The sequence below is a fragment of the Cariama cristata genome, unplaced genomic scaffold (genome assembly GCF_000690535.1).
Source record: "Cariama cristata isolate BGI_N322 unplaced genomic scaffold, ASM69053v1 scaffold28932, whole genome shotgun sequence".
NCBI classification, from domain to species: domain Eukaryota; kingdom Metazoa; phylum Chordata; class Aves; order Cariamiformes; family Cariamidae; genus Cariama; species Cariama cristata.
The window spans coordinates 5,719-28,554 of record NW_009604830.1 but is presented as its reverse complement, the minus strand read 5'-3'; the positions used below and the strand labels follow the sequence as shown (position 1 = coordinate 28,554).

General features: G+C 38.6%; 1 protein-coding gene across 1 annotated transcript; it reads left to right on the top strand.

Moving 5' to 3' along the window:
* Nucleotides 1-200: 200 nt before the first annotated feature.
* Nucleotides 201-4,127, top strand: PI15 (peptidase inhibitor 15). Its single transcript, XM_009695761.1, has 5 exons — nt 201-230; nt 525-643; nt 926-1,058; nt 1,200-1,315; nt 3,992-4,127. Exons 1-5 carry the CDS (start codon nt 201-203, stop codon nt 4,125-4,127), a joined length of 534 nt encoding a protein of 177 aa, XP_009694063.1.
* Nucleotides 4,128-22,836: the final 18,709 nt, after the last annotated feature.

The window sequence follows — 22,836 nt, the reverse complement described above, 5'->3', positions numbered from 1 at the left end:
TTCTTGACCTCGTGGCCTCAAATATGAAAAGCTGCCACAAGCTGTCTCTCTGGTTATAGATACTCCTGAGACCCTGTTTCAAATGTGTTGGGATTTTGTGGGGCAAGTAATACCTGTGCTGAATTGTTCTTCCCTGCGTGCTTCTCCTTCACTTTAACCTTCTGTCTGAGTCCCACCCAATGTTTCACTGCTCTCCACACATGGATCTCATCAACACGGAAAGGAAAATGGTAAGAGAATGCTTGTGCAGTGAAGGGCTTTTCCAGAAAAAAAGGGAGATGTCTGAATACTTGGTTTCCTCTGATGATGTGGGCGGGAATTCTGTCCAGCGACAGGGCAAATCCTGCTAGGTCCTGTACATGCTGCCCCACAGTTTTCTGAATTCAAGAGCTTTCTGCCTAGTTACAGAATTGATGTGTTATGATGGTATATTTGTGACATAAGATACTTTCTTCTTCTGTTCTTGCACTGTGATCGCTATTTGTTTTTTCTGTTCTACTGCTAAGGATATCTTATTTTGTCAGGTTTGGGATGAAGCTCTTGCCAAATCTGCAGAGGTTTGGGCTGCTACCTGTATTTGGGACCATGGACCTTCCTACTTACTGAGATTCTTGGGCCAGAACCTGTCAGTAAGAACTGGAAGGTAGGCAGATATCCTACAATACAGTTATTTTGTCAGCCTTAAAACAGCCTTTGAGATCCAGATCTTAGACTAATGCAAGTGTCATCCAGTATTCTATCGATGATTGATATCTATGTATGATCATTTGGCTTACGAATATTATTGCTTAGTACTGTGCCCCTAGTGATGCACGGAGAAATGTGTATTTAGGTGGCTTGCATCAGAGGGATTAGCATCAGAAGGTTCCAAAATACCTAAATCTAAAATTACATGTTTTTCTTTCTGTATTTTAAACAAACCCAGGTATCGATCTATTCTCCAGCTGGTAAAGCCGTGGTACGATGAGGTGAAGGATTATATTTTCCCTTATCCTCAGGATTGCAACCCCAGGTGCCCCATGAGATGTTATGGACCCATGTGCACCCATTACACACAGGTTACATAAATTACATTCTTCTATTCAAAATCTACCGTCCAAAGCTGGACTTTTCTGTGATGTATTTATAACTCTCTCAAATAAATGTATATATATATTTCTTTTCAATTTGGACTTCACCAATAATAAATATTTATTCAGATGGTTTGGGCCACTTCCAATCGTATAGGCTGTGCAATCCACACATGCCACAATATGAACGTCTGGGGATCTGTTTGGCGACGAGCTGTTTACTTGGTATGCAACTATGCCCCAAAGTGAGTTGCTTTCTTTTAATATTGTTTATTTTTATACTTCATGCATGTTTTGGTCCTCTCATAGGACTGCTTACTCCTTTTTCTGCTGCTTGACCTCTGTTTGTGCTTTTTCTGTGGGCTGCTCCTTCATTCTAACTTTACATCTGAATGTAAAGAAAATGCATGACTTTGGTATACAAGGAAGAAAAGGAATTAACTTGATGTGTATGGAACAAAACCAAAAACTTGTTTTCTGTTATTCTTGCTATTATTACTATTATAATTCTTTTTGTCTTCCTCCTTTGTGCTGACTCCACTTTACTTTCAATCCCTTATTTCTTCACTCTTATATATATTCATGGAGAGCTAGACTTCCTCAGGTAAGCAATTCCACTGCAGATCAGGCCCTTGATTTACTGTGAACACATGTTGTTGCCCACAAGATACCTTTACTGATGACTGTTCTGCATAAGGGCATCCATAGTGCAGGTTTCCTGCACAGTTACCTGATATAGGGCCACCTATGAATGTCTATGCCCTATACTTTGAAGGACTCTAACAGGGAAAGCAAGGTGAGATTTGTAGACACTGAGCTTAGGTAGATGGACTTTGTAGGAAACCTGAAGTTTTAAAGATTTTGCAACTTAAAAAAAAGATAGAGTTTAGTAAGAAAACTGACTTGGGAAAAAACCACCTTTGGAAATAAAGGAGATTTCTCTGTCCTTTTGTCTTTAATATCTGCTAGAAAAGGATAGTAAGAAATGAATGTGAGGGAGCAAAGATCAGGCAGCAAAAACTCTATCTGACTTTTAGACCCACAACATCGACAAGATGAAATAAAAGTTTGTAAGAGAAACCCAAATATTATTTTTACTATATTTCGATTTGAAAAATATATTAAAAATTAGAAACTTCCTAGAATATGTCTCATGTTCATATATAGGAAAAGAATGGGTTTATACATTAGGCATTATTGAAAACTGATGTATTGTTTGCATATCAATTAACAATGAATTAATGACATTTTATATTTTCTCAGTCTACAAATCCCAATGTTTCTCAAACAGCAAACCAAAGACTGGAGTTAAAAGCTTCTTCTCTGGGTGAGATTTTGATTCACAGGTAGTGGAATCAGGATTTTCACATCTACTTCTTGCACAGGCACAAAAAGGATATTGAGTGATCTTGTCTTGCTTAAGTTTCTACTCCTAAGAATTAATTAAGTCAAGTTAAGGACATTGGGCTTAGATTCCTTGGGCTACATGCAGAAGTCTCTTTGCCAGTCGGTAAAGGTTATGCCCTTCTGAGTAACCAGCACATCAGAAACTCCTCTAAAGGAGAAGGGGATGAATATTACAGCTCTGACTTGAGTTATTAAGATTGGAATTTGGCAAAGATTTAGGATATAGAACTCCAATAATTTTCACTGATGCTTCTGAAAGCAGCAAAAAAAAAAAAAGTTAAGGAAGATAATTACAAAGTTCAGAAAGACTCTGCCCCTGGTTACGTAACAGACTCGCACAAATCAGCCATGTGTTTCATAGAAAGTGAAGCAGAAATCAGCTTTCAGCAAACTTTCTGGATTTCCATATCTGTTATCAAACTAAATATATTTCCTGAGCACTCAGTCTGCTGTACCCATTTGGAAGAGAAATAGGAATGAGCAAATTATTTGAGAGATTCCTACTTTCTTCCAAGGCACAACTCAGACCAGGGCTTTTGATCCAATGTTATTGGCTGGGAGGTGGGGGATGAGAAAATGTTTCATAAATAATTGCATTACTCACTGCTATACCATGTCACATGCAAACTAGAGGAAAGTTCTCTGCTCAGTCAGACATAATATTTAAATAAAAATCTAATTTTAACTTTCTTTCTGCCTACATCACGAGTGTTACATGAATTTCTAAAAGCCTGGGGTTTATATAAGCACCTAAAAGTCTGGATGCGTTTTTCAGATGTTCCTAGATCTTTTAGAGTTACCTCTTTTCACACAATCACTCTCCAGACCTGTACCCCTTTCCCCTCAGGCTCTATTACACAGTGCTGTTCACCAGATGGGAGCCCTCCTTCTCTTCCCATTAATGTCTATGAGCCCCCTACAAACGCCCAAATACAGTTCTTTTTAACATATTACCGGTGCGAACAGTTCTCATCTTCCTTCTTCTCTAACCACCAACTCAGTCTCAGAGCTTCACAATGTGGAGCTAGGGTAGTGCAACCTAAGAATAAGATTTAGCTCAGTTTGTTTTTCCACCTTCCCAAACCAAGCTTTTAAGATAACTGCCAGACAAAAATGTGCCTAAGGAAAACCTTGCACCAATGCTTATGTTGCTAATTGCTCATAAATATAGTCCTCCAGTAAAAAAATACTCTGTCCCGGGCTTAGAGAATCAAAAATCACTTGACTGTAGTAAAAACAAGAAGACTGGGACTCCACCACAGAGACCTAAGGATATGGAATGGACCACTGGCCTGGGGTGGCATGCTCATTCTCCTGCTGATTTTTGGGAATCGGTAGATCAACCTTCATCAGTAACTTACTGAAATATATTAATGTAAGTTCTCAGTAACAGGGCATTTAGAGGATATCACTGAAGATATTAACTTTAATCACTCAATACAAGTATGGTTAATTAATTTTTTTTTCTTCCTCTCTTAAATTACTAAGCATTCTTTTTCCTTTTTTATTTTCAGGGGTAATTGGATTGGAGAAGCACCGTATAAAGTAGGAGTCCCGTGTTCTGCTTGTCCTCCAACGTATGGAGGTTCTTGTACTGACAATCTTTGTTTCCCAGGAGTAACATCAAACTACTTATACTGGTTTAAATAAGTTAAGGTTTACATTATTCTGAAAAAAAAAACCAAAACCAAAAAACAAAAAAAACCCATGGATGAGTAACAAGAAGCTTGTATATTGAATTTTGCACATATTATATATAGAGAGATATTGTAATAATACTCTGATGTTTTCTTTTTGTACGCTTTTGTATAATTAGCTTTCAAAGTATGGTATAATTTGGTTTTAACACTTTGGGATTTATGACTCACATTAAGCTTTTTAGATTAACATTTTTTTTAACAGAGAGCAAACTAATTTTCACTTTCGCAAGTGTAGCTTCCTAAAGATTAGGTTCTATTAAAAGCACATTAAAAGATAGGATATGACTTCCTTTTAAAAATAATAGCTCCAGAAAGAGAAGGGTCATTGTTTAATACTGTGCTTTAAAAATGGAGTGTGACGTGCAAAGCAACACATTGTCCTCACACTTCCAGTGGTTCCTCCCATTTACAGCTGTGCTTTCACCTGCAATGTCCATGGGACTCTGGGCAGAGGAAAACATATGTGCAAGAGAAACTGCAGGATATTACCTACCTCATGCACAACATCAATTTGTTGATGGCGTTTCAAGAGTTCAGCACACGGCTGCTGCTATCATCAACGACGCCTGTGTGCAGACAGGAAAATTAGAGAGAATGAGGAACCACGCTGGCCAAGAGGCAGTGGCTGTTAACTCACATGCCCACAGTCTTATCTGGGTAGAAAGCTACATCACTTTAAATATACTGGTGTAACAGTACAGCCTAACTCTGCCTTGCTGTGTTTCTGAATGTTGTCACAATTGCATAATGGTGCTTTGCAGCAGTATATTTATTCTGGTACAGGAAGGCAAAGAAGTATATTGCTACAAAGCAACATACATCAATACATGAAATCTATACTGTCTTTTACACTCTAAGGTTGCCAGTATATGTGTTATCCCCCTGACTGAAACTCAGCCAGGTGAAACTTTGAAGGAGATGTCAGACCTAAAAGTAGATAAGAGGATTTCCCAATAAAAGACATCAAGCAACTTTAAAACTTCATACAGATTTGTTACAAAAATTCCAAATTTCTAAACCAACTGGCACTTTCCTTTAAAATATACTGCGCTGTTTCCTGAAAATATCTGTATAAATTAATAAAAAAAAAATCTGTTTATTCACACCTTTCCTGCCAAAACCTGAACGCCTTATGGGTGCTTACTAGAACATTTATAAAGAGGACCTACATCTTAAGCTAGAATATTATACAGGTAGTTTTCTTGAAAAACAGATTACAAAAAGGAGGAAATCAAATGTCTGTCACAGCTACTATGTCATTGAAATAGCCTCGAGTTTTGGCATTATATTACAGGCAGAATGTACTCTGCTTTAAATACACGTGTTTAGTCTGCTTGTACTGCTACATTTAGACCTCTGAAATTTATAAACCTTGAAAAGGAATGCTGAGCAGAGCAAGCAGAACAACAGAGGATAATTTCACTAGTGCTACATATGTATGTGTCTTTAAGTCACTAATTCATTTTTTTTGAGGGTGTTTGAGCCAGTCTGTCACCAGATTATGAAGTGTCATGTTGGTGACATAGAAAGAAAGATCAGAGTTTGAATTCTGCACGTTAGTTATTCTTTTTCTTTAGCAAGATACCTGGGGATGGGGCAACGGGCTGTACAGCATATGAAACATAGCAGCCCCTCTCCATCTATCCATAATCTGATCTCTCAGAGAATGTCAGCAACTCATCTATGGCTCTTCAGACATTTCTGGTTAGTGACACTTCTGTATCTGACAGGAGAATAACTAGACAAGTATGTTGTCTTAAAATGTGTCCATGTTTTAAAAGAACAACACTTGTAATATTCTACTAACTTTTATCATAACAGTTACAATACAAATGGTTTTCCTTTTGATTTCAAAGGGGCTTGGACTTGGACAGTGCTCAATCAAACACTTTGGCTGAGTAGAATCTGATCCTGTTTTAGGAGTGAAACACAACCTCTTTGCATCATCTGTGTACATATTAAAAGAATTTGGTGAGACAAAACTACTAGGTGGGTCACTAGTTCCCAGTCAACCCAGTTTTTGACAAAGATGCATGTGACAAATACATTTTTGTTCTGCATAAGAAATCTTCTCTAGAGGTAAAGACAGCACACTTAAAACAGTGCATTTAGCCATTTTCAGTATTTTATTTTTTTAAATACAAGATAGGAAGCAAAGCATAAGCAAAAGTTCAGGTTAAGCCGTAGAGCCTACAACAGTAGGTCTAACAATAAATGACTATGCACTTTGGAATTTGCAACTTGTATGTTGTATGGTACACTTTCCAAATGGGACTAGACATTGTAAATTAATTTATAATTCTGTAATTCAGCTGAAATTATTATAACGGGTATATATGTTATCGTATCTGTCACTTTTTAAGTTGCTACAAATGCCTTGATTTTGTGGAATATTTTGTTTTCTATGGATATAGAAAACTTTGCTTTTAACAAACAGGTATGCAGGTTTTTTCACAACATCCCATAATGGTGCTAGGGATTAACTATCGTAATCACACTGTAACTGACAGCAGCGAAAAATGATCTGGGTATAAGCTATTTCATACGAGCAGCTCCTGATAAAACCAGTCACAAGCACTCAAGCATTAGCTGAATATTTTTCATTGAACAGAAAGGATTACAACTCAGGAGATATTTGATAACCACACAAAATTTGCCCTTCCACTTAAAAAAGTAAGTGATTTACTGTAGGCCTTTCTGTATTGCCTATTTGAATTGCCCCAGTTTCTATCACCTTTTTTTCTCTTGGGCCAGGTAATGACAATGCCAATAAAGCTCTGCTTTGATTGTCGGTGTCAGTGCTGCCTGATTGACTACCTGACACCAAGTGCTGCTAGAACAAAAGTACTGAAATGTGCGGAAGACTTCAGATGCCTTTGGCAGTATATCTGCTCTGATACAAGCTGAGGAAAATTCTTGATGAGTTCAAGGCTCTGCTGAGGCAAACCAGCCTCATTTACTATTCTGATACTGCCTTGAAGATTTGTACTAATTCCTTCCAACCAGAGCGGTGTGCCTTTAAAGACAGAGAAATTAGCTCAGACTTCTGTTCTAAATATAAAATTATGAAAGTATACGCAAACTAAAATAGACCTAAAAATACTTTTGGCCAAAATACTGTGAGAGGCATAAGAGTAAAAATGAAGTAATTGATACTATTAATTATTGAGTGCAGCTGTTTATAATATCTGCTTGTGATTTTTTGCCTCATTTAAATGTCTAAGATGATGGGTAAAAATTGATACCTTTTGGTGCTAACCTCTATGTTCTGGTGCTGAAGTTCTACATTATTTTTTGTGGAAGATGAGGTTTACTTCCAATATTACCATACACACTCCAGTGTTTGTGAGATCTTTTTCAGCTAAGCATATAATTTACCATGAGGCCAGATTTGCTTTCCAAGTTACTTTTTATGGTTGTTTCAGACTCTAATGAGAGTTTTATGTGCATCAGAGAGGAAAATGTATTCCAGTACAAAACCAAAACAAACAGTACCCTCCGCTCATCACAACAGTGAAGTGCCTGTGGAACAAATTATGGAGAGAGTAAGACCTCTGACAGTCATGACTTCAGATTGATGCTGAGCAGGTTTCAGTGATCCCAAATCCTCTCTCTGGGGTAATAAATGACTTCAGAAAATCTAGGCTGGACCTTGCACACTTATCCTTGGGATCTCCTCTCTGAGATCAGTTTGTTCCCTTCTGAATTTGAGATGAGTTGGATCAGGCCTTGGTGAAAACCATGGGATGTTTAACATAACTTTTGCAGGAGTGAGAAAGTTGGATTCCATGAGAGCTTTATGGACAGCAAAATCAGACTTCATGTTCCACCCCCTGTCAACACTCAGAAATACCATGGGGTGCTGAAAGAGGAAACCTGCCAGAGCAAAAGTGCTGTATACCACAGCTGGGATCTAACAGAAGGAAATATATTTGTATCTGAATCCATATCTATGTCTATAGACAGACGGATAGATAGGTAGGTAGATGAATCTGTTTATGTATTGTCTTTGAGGATCAGGTTGCAAGCATGGATGTCCTCTTGTGGTTGACAATGCCAATATGTTGGTTTGGTTTCATAGGAATCCAAAACGCTTTAGGATTTTTTAAAAACAAACGTATGCAAATTTAGTTTGTTTCCTTTAAAATTTTTGGTCTTGATTTTAAAGACACATGACTTTGTTTTCGTTGAGAAATGAGGTCCATTGCATAACTCCTTCATTTCTTAGTTTGACGTGATTTGTAAATACAGAACTCAGTCACATTTGTATTGACTGTTGGTTACCTGTCGTACAAAGTTTTAAGAGTATGAGGTAAAACAGAGGTATTCAGATGTCAGAAGAATTTTTAGAGGTGTTAAATTCGATATCGTTCTTAAAAGCACGGGTGGGAAGCCTCATTACTCATATACTAAATTCTAATGATCCTTAATGAAATAAGAGTTTTAAAGGCCCAAATTACTGTTGAAATTTGCCCATTATTGCTAAGTTTTCAAGACAAAACTGTTGCTTTCTTCTTCTAGAATGAAATGATCTCATAGAATCCAAGCACATAGCATTTTTATGGTGCTTTTTAAAACTGTGCGAAATAGAAAATTCGTATGCTGTAGTTGTCAGATCATAATTGGTCTGATGGTCTCAAAGTGCACAAACTTTCCTGTTTGGCTGCATAAGGTGACCATTGAACTTCTGTCAATAGTAACCTGAAATAACCACAGCCTTCTCAAACTGCTTTCTTTCAATAGAAAATAAATTGAAAATCAAGAAAAAAATAGCAAAGTTCCATCTGGTTAATTCAAAATAAAGAAAAAAATTCACTGCTATTGGTAATTTCAAGACTTTCTTGCTGCTTAACCTTCATTTACTGAGTTTCCCTCAGGATATAGTTATTTTCCGTTACAGAAGAATTTTTTACTCATATTACAAGGCAATGCATTTTTAAATTCACACAAGTCAGTGGAACAGACATAAACTTTTGATAGTTATCCCCACTCTGCTGAGCTCCCCTTAGTGTGAAGTGTGAGAAAACCAGACTGAAATGGTTACAATTCCGTATTATCTCCTTGTCTTCTGCCAAAAGACAAAATTCAGAGTGGAAAAAGATTTTGGCACCTTATCATTTGACAATCAGGTTGTAAATTCTTAAAGGAGGTTTTTTTTGTTGTTGTTCAGCAGAAGAGAGGTAGTATCCCTCAGGTTATATATTTAGCTCACAACAGCAATCATTATTCAAATCACTCGACTGTTCATCATGCTGCAAACTTGCTACAGGTTCAATAGGTCATCATGTAAGTCAGGAAGAGTCTTAGATGCAATATTTAAGGTAATAAACTTATTCCTTAAGAGTGAATGGTAATATTGGAATCTAATAGCTCTGAGGAGTTAAACAGCTTTTTTTTTATGTAGGGTGCTCTTACGTAATTGAAACGGTGCTTAAAGGCAGGGTTCATTTAAGAAGCAAACCTTCTACATTTGCTTTTTTCCATATGCAATAAGTAAAGATTTTTTCTGAGGACTGAAGATGTTGAGGATTGGAAAATGGTGGCATTTCTACGCTTTCTATCTGAACCTAAGCCAAAAAAAGATATTCAGTGTTTAAACAATGAAATGTCTTTTCCCCCTTCTCATTATGTATTTTCATCATTTCTTGTTTAGATTTTTTTGATAATTGTGTGGGTGGGGTTGTATCTGGTTTTTCAGAGAAGAAAGCTTGTTGTGTAACACATCTTGCAGTGAACTTAACAATATAACATTTCTTTCATATTGTCATATGTTGCTATATACATGATATATCTGAGATATAAATTTGTATCCCTGTTTCAACTTCTAATACTATGAAACTATAAAGAAATGTACATCATTTTGATCTATTTTGTAACATCTATGCATTTAAATAAATAAGTAAAGTTATCAGTATTTACACTAGATGTTCTTTTGAGGCATCTTTTGTTGTTTCTTTTATTGATCTGTTCCCTGAAGAAGATAAGTTTTCAGGGAGGTAGTAAAGGATGTATGCAAGCTGAATTTAAATTCAGTTTGAATATATTTATATAAGTGCACATACTTTACACCTGAGCTCCATTATGTAGCTGAAACCTGTCTTTATGTATCCACCTATATGGATCTGTCTTTTGGTATTGAAAGCCTGAACTCATCATCAGAATTAGTGGTCAGAGGATGTTTTCTTACATGCTTCTGGCCAAGAAGAAAAATCTGAACTGTGACCAAAGGAGATATCCACACAAAATCAGGGAGGTGCCATTTTCAATTTGGCCAAGTGCTCTTCCATGGAGGGAACCATGCTGCAGTCAGAAAAAGAGTAATTCTTCAGTACCTGAGTTATTCTTCCTCCCAAGGTCGTGTCAAAGCTGTAAAAGCTACATTGGAAAACAAAAAGCCAGAAACATATATTTAAAAGAAAAAAGGAAACTATATGACAAGGACAAGGAAGAACAGAGGGAGGAAAAGAAGGCATTTTAAAAATATTAAGAGTTGACATCACAAAAGCTATTCAAACTCAGTGTGAAAATCCTTGGTTCTCTTTCGTTCATTCTTGACAAGCTGGACACAACAAAACCCACTTTTCTTATAATTCAGCATGACACAAAGTTATTTTATACATCATTAATTTGGAGATTCAGCTGGGAGGACACGATCTCACAGAAAATGGGAACGAATAGAAGGAAGAGCAGATTCTGTCAGAATAGTATAATAAATTTTCTCTAGTATGCTCTTTTTTGTTTAATGACATTGTATGTTTTTCATCACACCTGTTTGTGATGCAGAAGTTCACTGAAATTTGGGGTTAATATTATGTATAATTATGAATAAATATAGCCCAAGTTGTTGGCACTGTCTGGGCAATTGTAATAGGATTCTGTCAAGTGTCAGTAGCTGGCTAAAAATATTCAGTGTTGTTGCTCAACTCTCACTGATCTGAGCCCGGTACTGTTTGGACTACAACAAAAAGAACAGCAGTTATGCCTAATTTCTTACTTCTGGATGGACGTGGTTGGGTTTCTTTTTCTCTTTTCCTACCTTGCTTCTCTCACTTCTTTCTCTTGACCTATTAATTGGTCTGCAGTTTTTGGAAAGAACGCTAAGGCACATCAATCCACTATATTCTTTTTCACTTCCTCTCTGTTGCCCTTTTATCTGAATCTGAGACTGAAACAGAACTGACCACTGAAAGTTCACACTAGTGTCTGGTCTCAGTTTCCCAGTTTTCTAATCATGGTTTCCATCAGGCCTTCACACCTTGAGTTTTCACCTACAGAAACCAGGATGTGGAGGAGCTGGTGTGTATGTAAATCTCACCCCGATACGGAGAGTGGATGTAGTTGGGGTGTGTGATCTCAGGTATGGGAACGTGAAATCAGTTGCAGAGTCCACAGTCCAGACATAGCATGAGGTGCTCTAGACTGTGACTTCAACAGAAGGAATGGCATCACTGATGTCCAGAGGTAGCAAGTCCACATGTTACAGCAGTACCATGGTTTGGAGTGCCTTTATGTTATTGCACGGTGGTTATTGTCAGTCTGAGAACCTCTCATGTGAACTAGGAGATTCAGTTTTCTTTATTGTTCTAAGAAAATGTCTACCATGCCAAAAGGGTATATGTCCACAGGGCGACAACACAATATATCCACAGATAGTCAATGTGGCATCCCAGTCATTTACAGCCTAGGAGAGAGGCAGACAGCTTCCTTCTCATGAAATCACATAGTGCCTGAGAGCCCAGTTATATCAAGTTTTTGGGTTTGTCTTAAAGTTGAATTTTCCAAGTCCCCAGTGATTCTGATATGAGACATTAATTGTATATCCTTTGACTTTTTTTTGTTTTCTATTTGTTTTCTTTTATGTTAGTAACACAATAACCTGAAAATTACTCAGTCTTCCAGGCAAATTTTTCCTGTGTCTTTAACATAGTCCCTTATGTTTAACTGGGGGACCATTGCGGTAGTTGCATTCCTTACACATATGACAGGTCTTTACAACAGCATCATGAAAACATTTAATGGAAAATAACATAAAGAGTTCTCCTTAACAGATAATAGACATTGAAAATACATTCTCTCAACTTGGCAGTGCTTAGAGCTTTTTTTACTTTCTGTGGGATTGCATCCTGAACTCTAGCTCCATCGTTTTGAATCCCCTTTTCATCTGAGGCAAGACAGTTTTATTTGATTTTGTCTGTGAAATCTAGCACTGGACTTGCTCCACCGCATTTTTTATCAGAAAAGTTTGAAAGTATGTCTATAAGCCCAAAACTCTCTGAGGTCTTGCTCAATTTGCAGTCCATACATCTGCAGCTACAGTCTTAGAGTGCTGTATTGCAGTCTTTTGTGGACATTGGCAACTGTGAGGTGACAGTAGTTTCAACCAACAAGGACCTTGCATAATGATGGGAGATTTTTCCACCCAGATCACATCCAAAGTCTCCTCCACAACTGAATGTATTGAAATTCACTTTTATTAGCAGCCACGGCAGATGAGTCTACATTGGACCATACTGCTGTACTAGAACGTAGAGTAGGGAACAGAGGGATGGGCTAACATCCATGTAGGAGGTGAATGAATAATTTGCATTATTTAAGTACTGTTTTGTCTTCTCTAAACTTTTAATATCTCTCTGTCCATTTAGGCACTGTAGGACCCTTGACTCACTGCTTTAACTTGGATTTAATTTTGGCACCTTTTTTTTGTGCATCATTCTTCAAAAAGTCTTTGTATTTCCTTCTTGTTTGCTGGATCAGACATGTTGATAAATTCTTCATACTTACTGTGATCTACCTGCAGATCTTGCCATATAAACTTCTCCTCTTGTTTGCTATTTTCATAACACAGAATCGGTGTTTTTACTTTTTTAGCTTTTCTCAAAATCTCCAGCTCTTTCCATAGCTGCATGAACTTCTAGATATTGTCTTCTTCACTCCTCCCCAGTAGAAAGTGTATTTTCTGTTTAGTATGCTGTATACCACCAACATTTTCTATTTTCCAGTGAAAAACATCTGTGCCAAACATAACTGAGATGGCAGTCTGCAAAAAACACAGTGTCTCCCTCTGGGTGTGTTGAATATGCACAGACATGCAGTCTTTTTTCCTATGGGCAATGCCAGAATCCTGCTGATATATCAGACATGGAAAAATATTTGGTGCTAGCCATCTCCTGAAGGATTTTTCCCCTCACAGGTAGTGGAAAATATTCCTCTTTTACATATCTGTTTGATTATTTCGGGTATGTCTGTAAGCAAAAATAAGCACACTGGGTTTTAGTGAAAGTATCTATTTTATCCGTTATTCTAACCCCAGGGTGGTCACCTGGAGCTCTATACCAAAATGTAATGCCCAGGAACAGTATGGCTTAGTGAGCTGAGGGCAAGGGATGCTGCAAGAGTGGCTCAAAAGAAAATGTCTTTGGCAGTCCTAGTATACTTTTATTTCCTTGCTGAACAAGGCCACATGGACCCTACAGCTGGAGCTCATGATGATGTTGCGACGTTTACATCTCCAGAGTCTGTTCCACTTCCTTCCACAGCCATATCATGAAACCTTCACAGCAAAGTAGCCTTAATGGTTGTATGACAAAGCTCGAGCGAAAGGTCTGAACATAATACCTCTCCAACTCTATTGCAACTCCAGAGCCATAGGTTGGAAACATCTGTTTCATTGCTTGGACTCTATTGAGTACCTTTGGAAATTCAGTTTGTGGTGAAGGCACCTGTCATGAGTACCCAGATCGTGGCACAGTCTGGCTGGATGACGCACAGCAGTGAAAGACCCTCCACTCCTTGAATACAGTGTCAAATTCCTCACCTGTTTTGCTTCTCTTCTTTTCAAAGCATGAACTTTCTTCATAAGACCGATGGAGTGACACGCTTTTAATAAAAATAAAACACATTATTTACCCAGGTTCTATTAAAGTTTCTATAATTTCCATTATTTATTCACCAAGGCATGTAATTTCCTTTTGTGGGAATAGATTCAACTTGAATTGTATCCACTTTTCTTCTATTACTCATAGCTTCTCTGACAAACTTTTGAGGGATGTTTCAGGAAAAATCAAGGCTAACATTTTTTACTCTCTTTCCTTTATTTGTATCCATTTATTACCTTTGCATGTCAAAAATATTTTAACGACAGTCTGCAATCTTTGATGTATACATAGATTTTCACATTTCCTGGCTCATTTCAGATTTTTATTCCTCCATACAAGCTATTTTAATTTCTTTTTACCTTTATGCCACTCTTCAGGTGTTTCCCAGAGGTTTATGGTGGTCAATACAGCTTTTGATGCAGATAATTCCCCTCTCTCCCAACCAGGTTACCTACTTGCCCTCAGACGTCATCTCTCTTTTGTGTCCTCTTTACAGTCTGTCATTCATGCTCTGTCGATGCCGATGTCATTGGATCATCTTTGTATTTGATAACTTTGTCCCTGCTGCTTGCAAGAGATCGCTTTTTCTTTTTGTTTTTCTTCTCTGAGTTGCTATCTTAGCGTCTGTGGATGCTAATAACAGCTTTACCGTAGTGGTACCTTCTGGGAAACTCTCCTCTTAAATACTGCCATTTAGGTGCATGTACTGCTATATAGACATATAGCTATGGAGTCAAACAGCAACCCTGTGAAGTCAATGAAAGTTTCGTTCATTCCATGGGAGATGGAATTTTTGCTCCGCTAAGCTGAGATTTTCTGCTTTTCCAGACCTTTTAAAGAAGTATCACTTTTCCTCAGTTAAAGAGAAGGATACCTGCAAGCTCTATCCACCTCTCCAAAAAGGTGTATAAGCATACAATAGAAAGAGAGGGGTTACAAAAAAGAGAAAATACATCAAAAGGAGCAAAATGCCAGCTGAATGAAACTAAGAAAATGGAAAATAAATTTTTACCTTTCAGTCTTTGGAAATTTCTACTTTAGCACATGCTGTTTATTCAAGTTTTTGTGCAATGAAGTAGAAGAAATAAGTAAAGACTTGTATTTCTGAAAGCTACATTTACCAAAGAAACAGAGCCAATATAAGCCTTTAAACTGAAAAGGATAAATTAAGTAAAATATCTGATTTGGGTAAAATTTAACTGCATTAAGGGTCCTTATTTTCTAAAGATAAACAATGCTGTTTGTATACTGAAAACCTTTTGCTTCTGATCGGTGGAATCAGAAATTAATTTCTATTCTAAATTCCTACAATCACATTTTATTAGTTCAACATATTTTCTGCAAGCACGTTTTAACTTTTATCACTTTTAAAATATTTTCTTCCACTTCAACAAGTGTAATGGTATATCCTTGCCAATGGTATCCTTGTCAATGTTAAAACAGTCTTTTGGAGTCTTCGCCAATCAGAGAATACTAGTTCTTAAAACTGCAAAATGTTTTACTATTTATTGTGATATAAATTATGTGTTTTCAAAACAATATGAATTAAGTTGGTTGATGGGTAAGGGAAGAGAACTGAGATCATCTACCTGGACTTGTGCAAAGCGTTTGACACTGTCCCGCTTGACATTCTTGTCTCTAAATTGGAGAGGCATGGATTTGATGGATGAACGGCTTGGTGGATAAGGAATTGTCTGGGTGGTCACAAAGTGTTGTGGTCAACGGGTCCATGTGCAAGTGGAGATCAGTGACGAGTGGCACTCCTCAGGGGCTGGTATTGGGACGGGTGCTGCTTAACACCTTTGTCAGCAACATGGACAGTGGGATGGAGTGCACTCTCAGCAAGCTTGCCGATGACATCGAGTTGTGTGCAGTTGACAGGCTGGAGGGAAGGGATGCCACCCAGAGGGACCTGGACAGGTTGGAGAGGTGGGCCCGTGTGAACCTCATGAAGTTCAGCAAGGCCAAGTGTAAGGTCCTGCACATGGGTTGGGGCAATCCCAAGCACAAACACAGGCTGGGCAGAGAATGGATTGAGAGCAGCCCTGAGGAGAAGGACTTGGGGGTGTTGGTTGATGAGAAGCTCAACATGACCCAGCAATGTGTGCTGGCAGCCCAGAAAGCCAATTGTGTCCTGGGCTGCATCCAAAGCAGCGTGGTCAGCAGGTCGAGGAAGGGGATTCTGCCCCTCTGCTCCACTCTGGTGAGACCCCCCTGCAGTACTGCCTTCAGCTCTGGGGTCCTTAGCACAAGGAGGACCTGGACCTTTTGGAGCGAGTCGAGAGGAAGCCACGAAGATGATCCGAGGCCTGGAGCACCTCTGCTGTGAGGACAGGCTGAGAGAGTTGGGGTTGTTCAGCCTGGAGAAGGGAAGGATCCGGGGACACCTTAGAGTAGACTTCCAGTACCTAAAGGGGCCGACAAGAAAGGTGGGGAGGGACTTTTTACAGGGGCCTGAAGAGATAGGACAAGGCGCAATGGCTTTAAAGTGGAAGAGGGAAGATTTAGATGAGATAGTAGGAAGAAATTCTTCCTGGTGAGGGTGGTGAGGCAGTGGCACAGGTTGCCCAGAGAAGCTGTGGATGCCCCATCCCTGGGAGTGTTCAAGGCCAGGTTGGATGGAGCTTTGAGGAAGGTGTCCCTGCCCGTGGCAGGGGGGGGGGAAGGAGATGGGCTTTAAGGTCCCTTCCAACTCAAACCATTCTATGAGTCTACAATTCTATAAATTATTTTTAACTGGTAGTTCAGAATGTTATCTATATGATACCTATTTTCAAAATTGCTCACCGTTATATTAATGAAAATCTTATTCCTCCTCACAAAGAGTGAGAGAGATTAAAATAAGATTCTATGCACCATGTGATAGAGTACCTGGGCAAAAAAGGCAAGATCCCCAAAAGTCACTTGTTTGTTTAAAGAGCGACTTACACAGAATCTAAGTCCTACATCAAAGAAAGTGATAAACAATTCTTTCTTCCTACCAACAATGTCTGCGTATGGGTAGAAGCAGAGCCTGTTCACCTCTTTTCAATGGTGAAAGCAAAACTGAATTATGACAACTCAAGCATGAAGGGCTAGAGCCTTCTTTCTGGGGAAAAACAGAGGGCTCAGAAGAGCTCCAGAGCACAGAGTTTGCTCCTTCTGCTGGCTGGGAAGAAAAAAGGAGGCTAAAATGGTGGCAGCAAGAGCTACTTCTATAAGCATTTACTTTTCTTTTCCATACTGTCTATTTGTTAAATAACCCATAGGTGAAGCAGGAGCCTCAGAGTTAGTTTCTTTCTCATCCTGAGGGGATTCAACCCCAATCACACTTTCAGTAGATTCCCAAATAAAATAGTTTACATGTACATAAGAGCTTTGTTAAAAGGCAGGTAGGCAAGCAACAAGAAGCCACTGTTGCACAGCCAAGTATGCAAGAGTCATGCAAGAGGCCCAAGGAAAAATGAAAGTGGTGATCTGGACACCTCATTAGAAGAAATACAAATCCCAGCCCCTGCTCTCAGGACTGTGGCTGCTGTAGATAGTGATTTTGGCATACAAAATGTATAACATCATGCATTTATTTTTAAACATAGAACGAAAAATGCAACATTCCCAACTAGAACCCACCACCTGCTATGTGTCTCGCCTAAGAGGGTGGATATCCCTTTCTCTCTAACCTTTACGCAGGCTGGGTGAGCCCCCAAAAGAGCTAGGTAGAAGCTAGCTCTGAATTGTGTGTTTACCTTATTCATTCCTACAGATAAATTCAGAAAAGGAAGTAGAAATAAAGCCAAATGCATGTTAAACATTATAAGGAGTATGGTCTCTAGTGCTAGGGTCACAGAAGGCCAGATTTTGTTACTTTTATTCCAGCTGTGTAGTTGAAAGGGTTACTGACTGTATTTAATGGAATTAATGGCAAAGATAATACAATGGTAAAGTCCTGGTGGCAAAACAAAGACTGTGCTATTTATCTGTGTGTGTAAAAGTATATGCAGATCTGCATATATTCCTAAGCTTTCACATTCCTCATCCATGAGAAGTTTGGCAAATCTTAACATTACTACAAACAGTATATATCAACCTATAGAATTTACTCCATAACTTTTTTCCCCTGTGCCTTAGCCAAGCCTCACCATGTGTGTGCACTAGAAACCCTTGACAAAAGCCAGCTGAGGGCTGAAATGTTGGGAATTTGCCCTCTTCACCTTTATGAATAAATCTTTCTTAAAAGCAAGGAAAAAATCCTCTTGGCTTGGAATATCTCAGCATGCTGACTGTGCACAAACCAAGGCTGGAATAATAATGCATTACTGTGATTTGTTTTTATATTGCCTCTTTGTCACGTTTTAAAAAAAGAATACAAGTATAATTTCTTATTGCTGTGCACTAGGTGCTTGCCAGATAGTTAAGGAGGGCCAGCTGTTAGCTTTCAGGAGATGCCAGTGGAAGGACTGATAGAGTTTTTTTAACCAATGCGTTCAGAAACCTGTAACATTCCTTCAAGCATTTGTTTGCCTTGAGAAGGAGCGCTCGGAAAGCACTGAATGCAGTTTTAGGCATCTTTTTAGAGAAGAGGAGAAAGGCAGTGAAGTATACACTGTGGGATGAGCTAATTCTTCATGGACTACCAGCGAGTGCTCTGCAAGCTACACTTTGAGAACTGTTGCTGTAAATGATGCCAAATGAAAGCACGGTCTGATAAAACCAAAGAAAATGGTTTGGTCTGTCTCTGCCTATCCATAAGCTGTGCAATGAAAGCACTGATGCTTGTCCCACTGCTACTCTTGGCACCTAGGTTTATGAAAGCTGCGGGTCCATGAAGATAGTTCAGAGTGAAAAGAACCTACTGTCAGAAAATCTAAATGCAAGTGTTACCGGTGGTGGTGTTAAAGTAACTATTGCAACAGGACGATTTTAGTTTTGCTGCAGATAAAACACTAATTCTCATTGTTTGCCACTTGCTTTATAACACCAGCTAAGCTTTCTCCTGTTTGCTCAGATGTTTTAATAACCATAGGTGTTCTTTCCTGTTCTATCCCATCCCTCAAATGAAAAGGCTTTCAATTAGGCACAACTCCATCGATCTGATCTGGTACTAGCCCAGACAGCAAAGTTTGCCAGTGACTCCAGCGGAAGCTGGTTCAGCTCTGCCCGTCTGTGTGTATTGTGGGAGCTTCTCCCTTTTGTGCCATGCCACAACACCCTGGCTAAGGTCTGTGAGAGCTGATAAGAAGGAGGAACACGGATGCAGAAGGCCACAACTTCATTAAAAAACCACTTGTGATAACTGAAGAGGTCCAGAGCAAGACTACAGTGCTTCTACTGTGTAATCACAAAGTAGCTTTTCCACAGTCCCTAACACCCTGACTCTCCTCCCCTCTTCTTCTGTAGGAAAGGTAGTGGAATAGGGACCTCACAAGGCAACACCTCAGGACTTGTGCTTCTTTAGGTTTAAGGTCCGCTAGAAAGATCACAGGACTCGTTTGCTCCTGGTAATTGGATCTTTTATTTTTCTGTACAAGCTGCCACTTGGAATAACCTAAAATGTTCCTACAGAAATGACCAGCACCCAGGTCTAAGTCCTCCACCAATCTGGCTTTTCCTGACACTGGGAAGAAGATGAAAAATTTGCCAGTTTATCTCCAACAACAATACCAACTGCTGGCCACCAAAATTGATCATTAGGCAAAATCAAATTTTTTTAAAACTATATTGTACAAAAAGCCAGAGAGTCTAAACCCTGAGGGAACAATTTTATTAAGGGTGTAATGAATAAAGTTGCTCTCTGTCTGAACTGTGGGAGGCAGAGATGTTCTAGAAGGGATGGGATCCAAACTAAGTTCTCTGCCTTGTGGTCTCTCTGTTCCTACTCAGCATAGCCATGGGAGGGTAAATTTGTTTCACTTAAAAATCAAGTCTGTAGCAGTCATTTCACTTTGAATTAGGAGGTAAGGTGAATGCAGTGAACGTCATAATGGCAGTATTTGCAGCTGAAATACTCAGCAAAGATGTATGTTCATAAAGAAAGTGTCAGAAAAAACTTGCATAAATACAGCTGGATAAATAGCCTACGTAGATAAAAAGGAAAGAGATTACAGATTCTAGCATCTGGCCAGCCTCATTCTTCACATGGTCCACTGCAAATTAAATAGACAAATCTATACCAAATAACCTTCAGAACCTTTTTTTTTTTTCTCAATAGTTTTCTGCTTCTTCAGAAAGATAGAAAAGTCTTTTTAAGACATTCATTTTTTGAGAAGAAATCTGGTTCAGTTATTAGAAGGAATCTTATTGTTTGTATTTTTTGTATTAGTTCTGAGTCTCTACACGCGCAGGCTCAGATATGTTTAAAAACTCCACCTGTCACTTCCTTCAGCAAGAAGCTTCTCCTTATATTTCCGAACTCTAAGATTTGCGTACACCTGGACTGTGCACCTAGACTCTATATCTTCTAAAAATGGGAAAGTAAGAGCCTACTGATTTTTTTCTGTGATTTCTCTCACTCGGTCCCTGAAGCAGAAAGTGATTTTAAAGACAAAGGAAAATATATAAATCTGACTGGATACAGGGATTAGAACTTGAGGAAGAAATAAAAAATACAGTTTGGGAACTGTCTGCACATAGACAAATTTGCTAATAGATTTGGCATAAAAAATGAATCTGGTAGATCAGTAAGAGTAAGGAAGAGTAAGAAGTAAGGATACAACTGCAGGTTTTGATCTACAAAGTAGGATGAGAATGAAGGAGTCGTATAGCCTGGAAGCCAAGAGAAGGCAGAAATCAGAGAAAGTGAGAGAAAGAGGAATTGCATAGAAGATAGGAGGCAGAATAAACACAAAGATGATAGAAACATGCCCATTAGATTTAACTGAAGTGACAGTTAAAAGAAACCTCTAGCTTAGAATATCTGCTGGCAAAGATAAACCATTCTGGGTAAAATCATTTTTAATCCCTGTAACTTGTAATTCCATGGCCCACTTTTACATACCAAAATAAACTTTCTCCCACATTCTGTATCACTCTATCATTAAGATTGTTATTTCAACTTTTCGTTTTGAAAAACATTTAGCCCTCTAATAGCCAGTCAGGGACAGAAGATTTATTTTATCCCTTTTTTAAGAGAAAATGGTCTCAGAAGCCAAAATTTACAGAAGAAACATGCAGCAGAGTAGTTCCAATACACATCACTTTTTCCAAATGCAGTGAAGGTACAAGATAAGTCAGTCACACGAAGCACAAGACGGTATCGAACAAAAGAAAAAAGTGATATATTGTTAAGATCAGTCCTGCCTTGGCCGAGAGAGAGTTTAATGATCTCATGTGTCTTTTCCAGTTTTAACTTCTACTGTATGATAGCTCCTCTGACTGTGACCAAAGAAAGAAAAAAACTAAGGGTAAAAATTAAGATGTCAGACTGAAATGTGTCCCGCAGAGGGGCCAAGGGTAAGGCATGGCTCTTCCTTCTTCTAATATGCACGTTGGACAACACGCATTGCTGCTTAATTTCATCTTTAAGACATCTCACCTCTTTCCTGGGCACTTGGGTTGCTTCCTTCCCCTAAAATCATCTCCTATTAAAAGGAGAGGAGAATTTTAGCATTCTCATTTCAGATTTTCACCATCTTACACCAGTTTTATACCATTGAGCTTTACTCCATTCCTTTCAGCACAGAAGCCCCTGGTTTCCACACTTTTAGGAGAAGAAAACTAGAGGATCGAGATATTTTGTCTGCCTCTCCGCTTACTGATCTTAGTGTCCTGCTGCAGAATTCAGAGCCAGCACCTATTTCTGGTGGCTGAGGATATTCTGCATCTTGGTCAAGCTTCATGCACCCATTTTCCCTTCCACGGAAAACAGTTACCATTCATTCCCCCACATTATCTCAAGTACACATGTATTCTGCCACGAATCCTGACTGATTCTGTCCTGTCCTACTCACAGGCATAGAGCACGTCTCTTATCCCTTACTCATTATTGAAAAATCAAGTACCTTAAAATAACCAAACCCACTAGTTTTTGCTAGTTTGGACTGTCTTGCTGATCGCAATACTTCTCATCATTATCTTGTTACGTTTTCTATTTCTCACTTGTTTATCAGTACTGGAGTGGGTTTTGTCACTGGCCTTGGTGGGACAAAGAGACCCCTTATGGCCAACCTTCAGAAATTGAGAATGACAAATAGGAACAAGTTCCAGGTTGTATCCAACTTTGTGTATGAATTATAGCAATTTGCTGCTAATAGAGTTTTATTGAAGAGATTATTAATTCACTCTCTCAAGCACTAATTCAACCAATCAATCAATCAGTCTTTATTTTAAAAAACAAAATATGGGTCAAACTTGAACTTTCAGATGTTTAGCCTACCAAGGAAGGTTTTCAGGGAAGAAGGAAGAGTCACAATCTTCCCATTTCACCATACTCCCATGCTTTGTTTTAAGCAGAGGGAAGAAGTTGACAGCTTTGTCATCAATATTATAGTGACATCCAGACGTGGTCTTCCACGTATAACCTTCCCTCCCCTGTCTGCATTCATGTATGGAAAAGGGAAAGGGATATGATGCATTTTGTTTAGATAGAAGGAGTTGTATTTAGAAAGGGGAGAGTTAGTCCCTGTAGGTCACTATAATCTGAATTCAGTCAGTTAATAAAAAAACTAGATTGAAATATTTTGGGTAACTATAAGGATGAGAAAGAGAGAGCCATAATGTTGGATAATGGGATATGGACATTTTTGAAATGTGTCATTAAAGTCTGTGTGGCTCATCTTATTTTTTTATATATATGCTACTTTTAAACAA

What these genes read in the sequence shown, in the direction of transcription:
- PI15 (XM_009695761.1), top strand. Translation starts at nt 201, where the DNA reads ATGGATCTCATCAACACGGAAAGGAAAATG. An exon ending in CTGTCAGTAAGAACTGGAAG is followed by an intron (nt 644 to 925) that starts GTAGGCAGATAT and finishes AAACAAACCCAG; the next exon opens with GTATCGATCTATTCTCCAGC. An exon ending in TGTGCACCCATTACACACAG is followed by an intron (nt 1,059 to 1,199) that starts GTTACATAAATT and finishes ATATTTATTCAG; the next exon opens with ATGGTTTGGGCCACTTCCAA.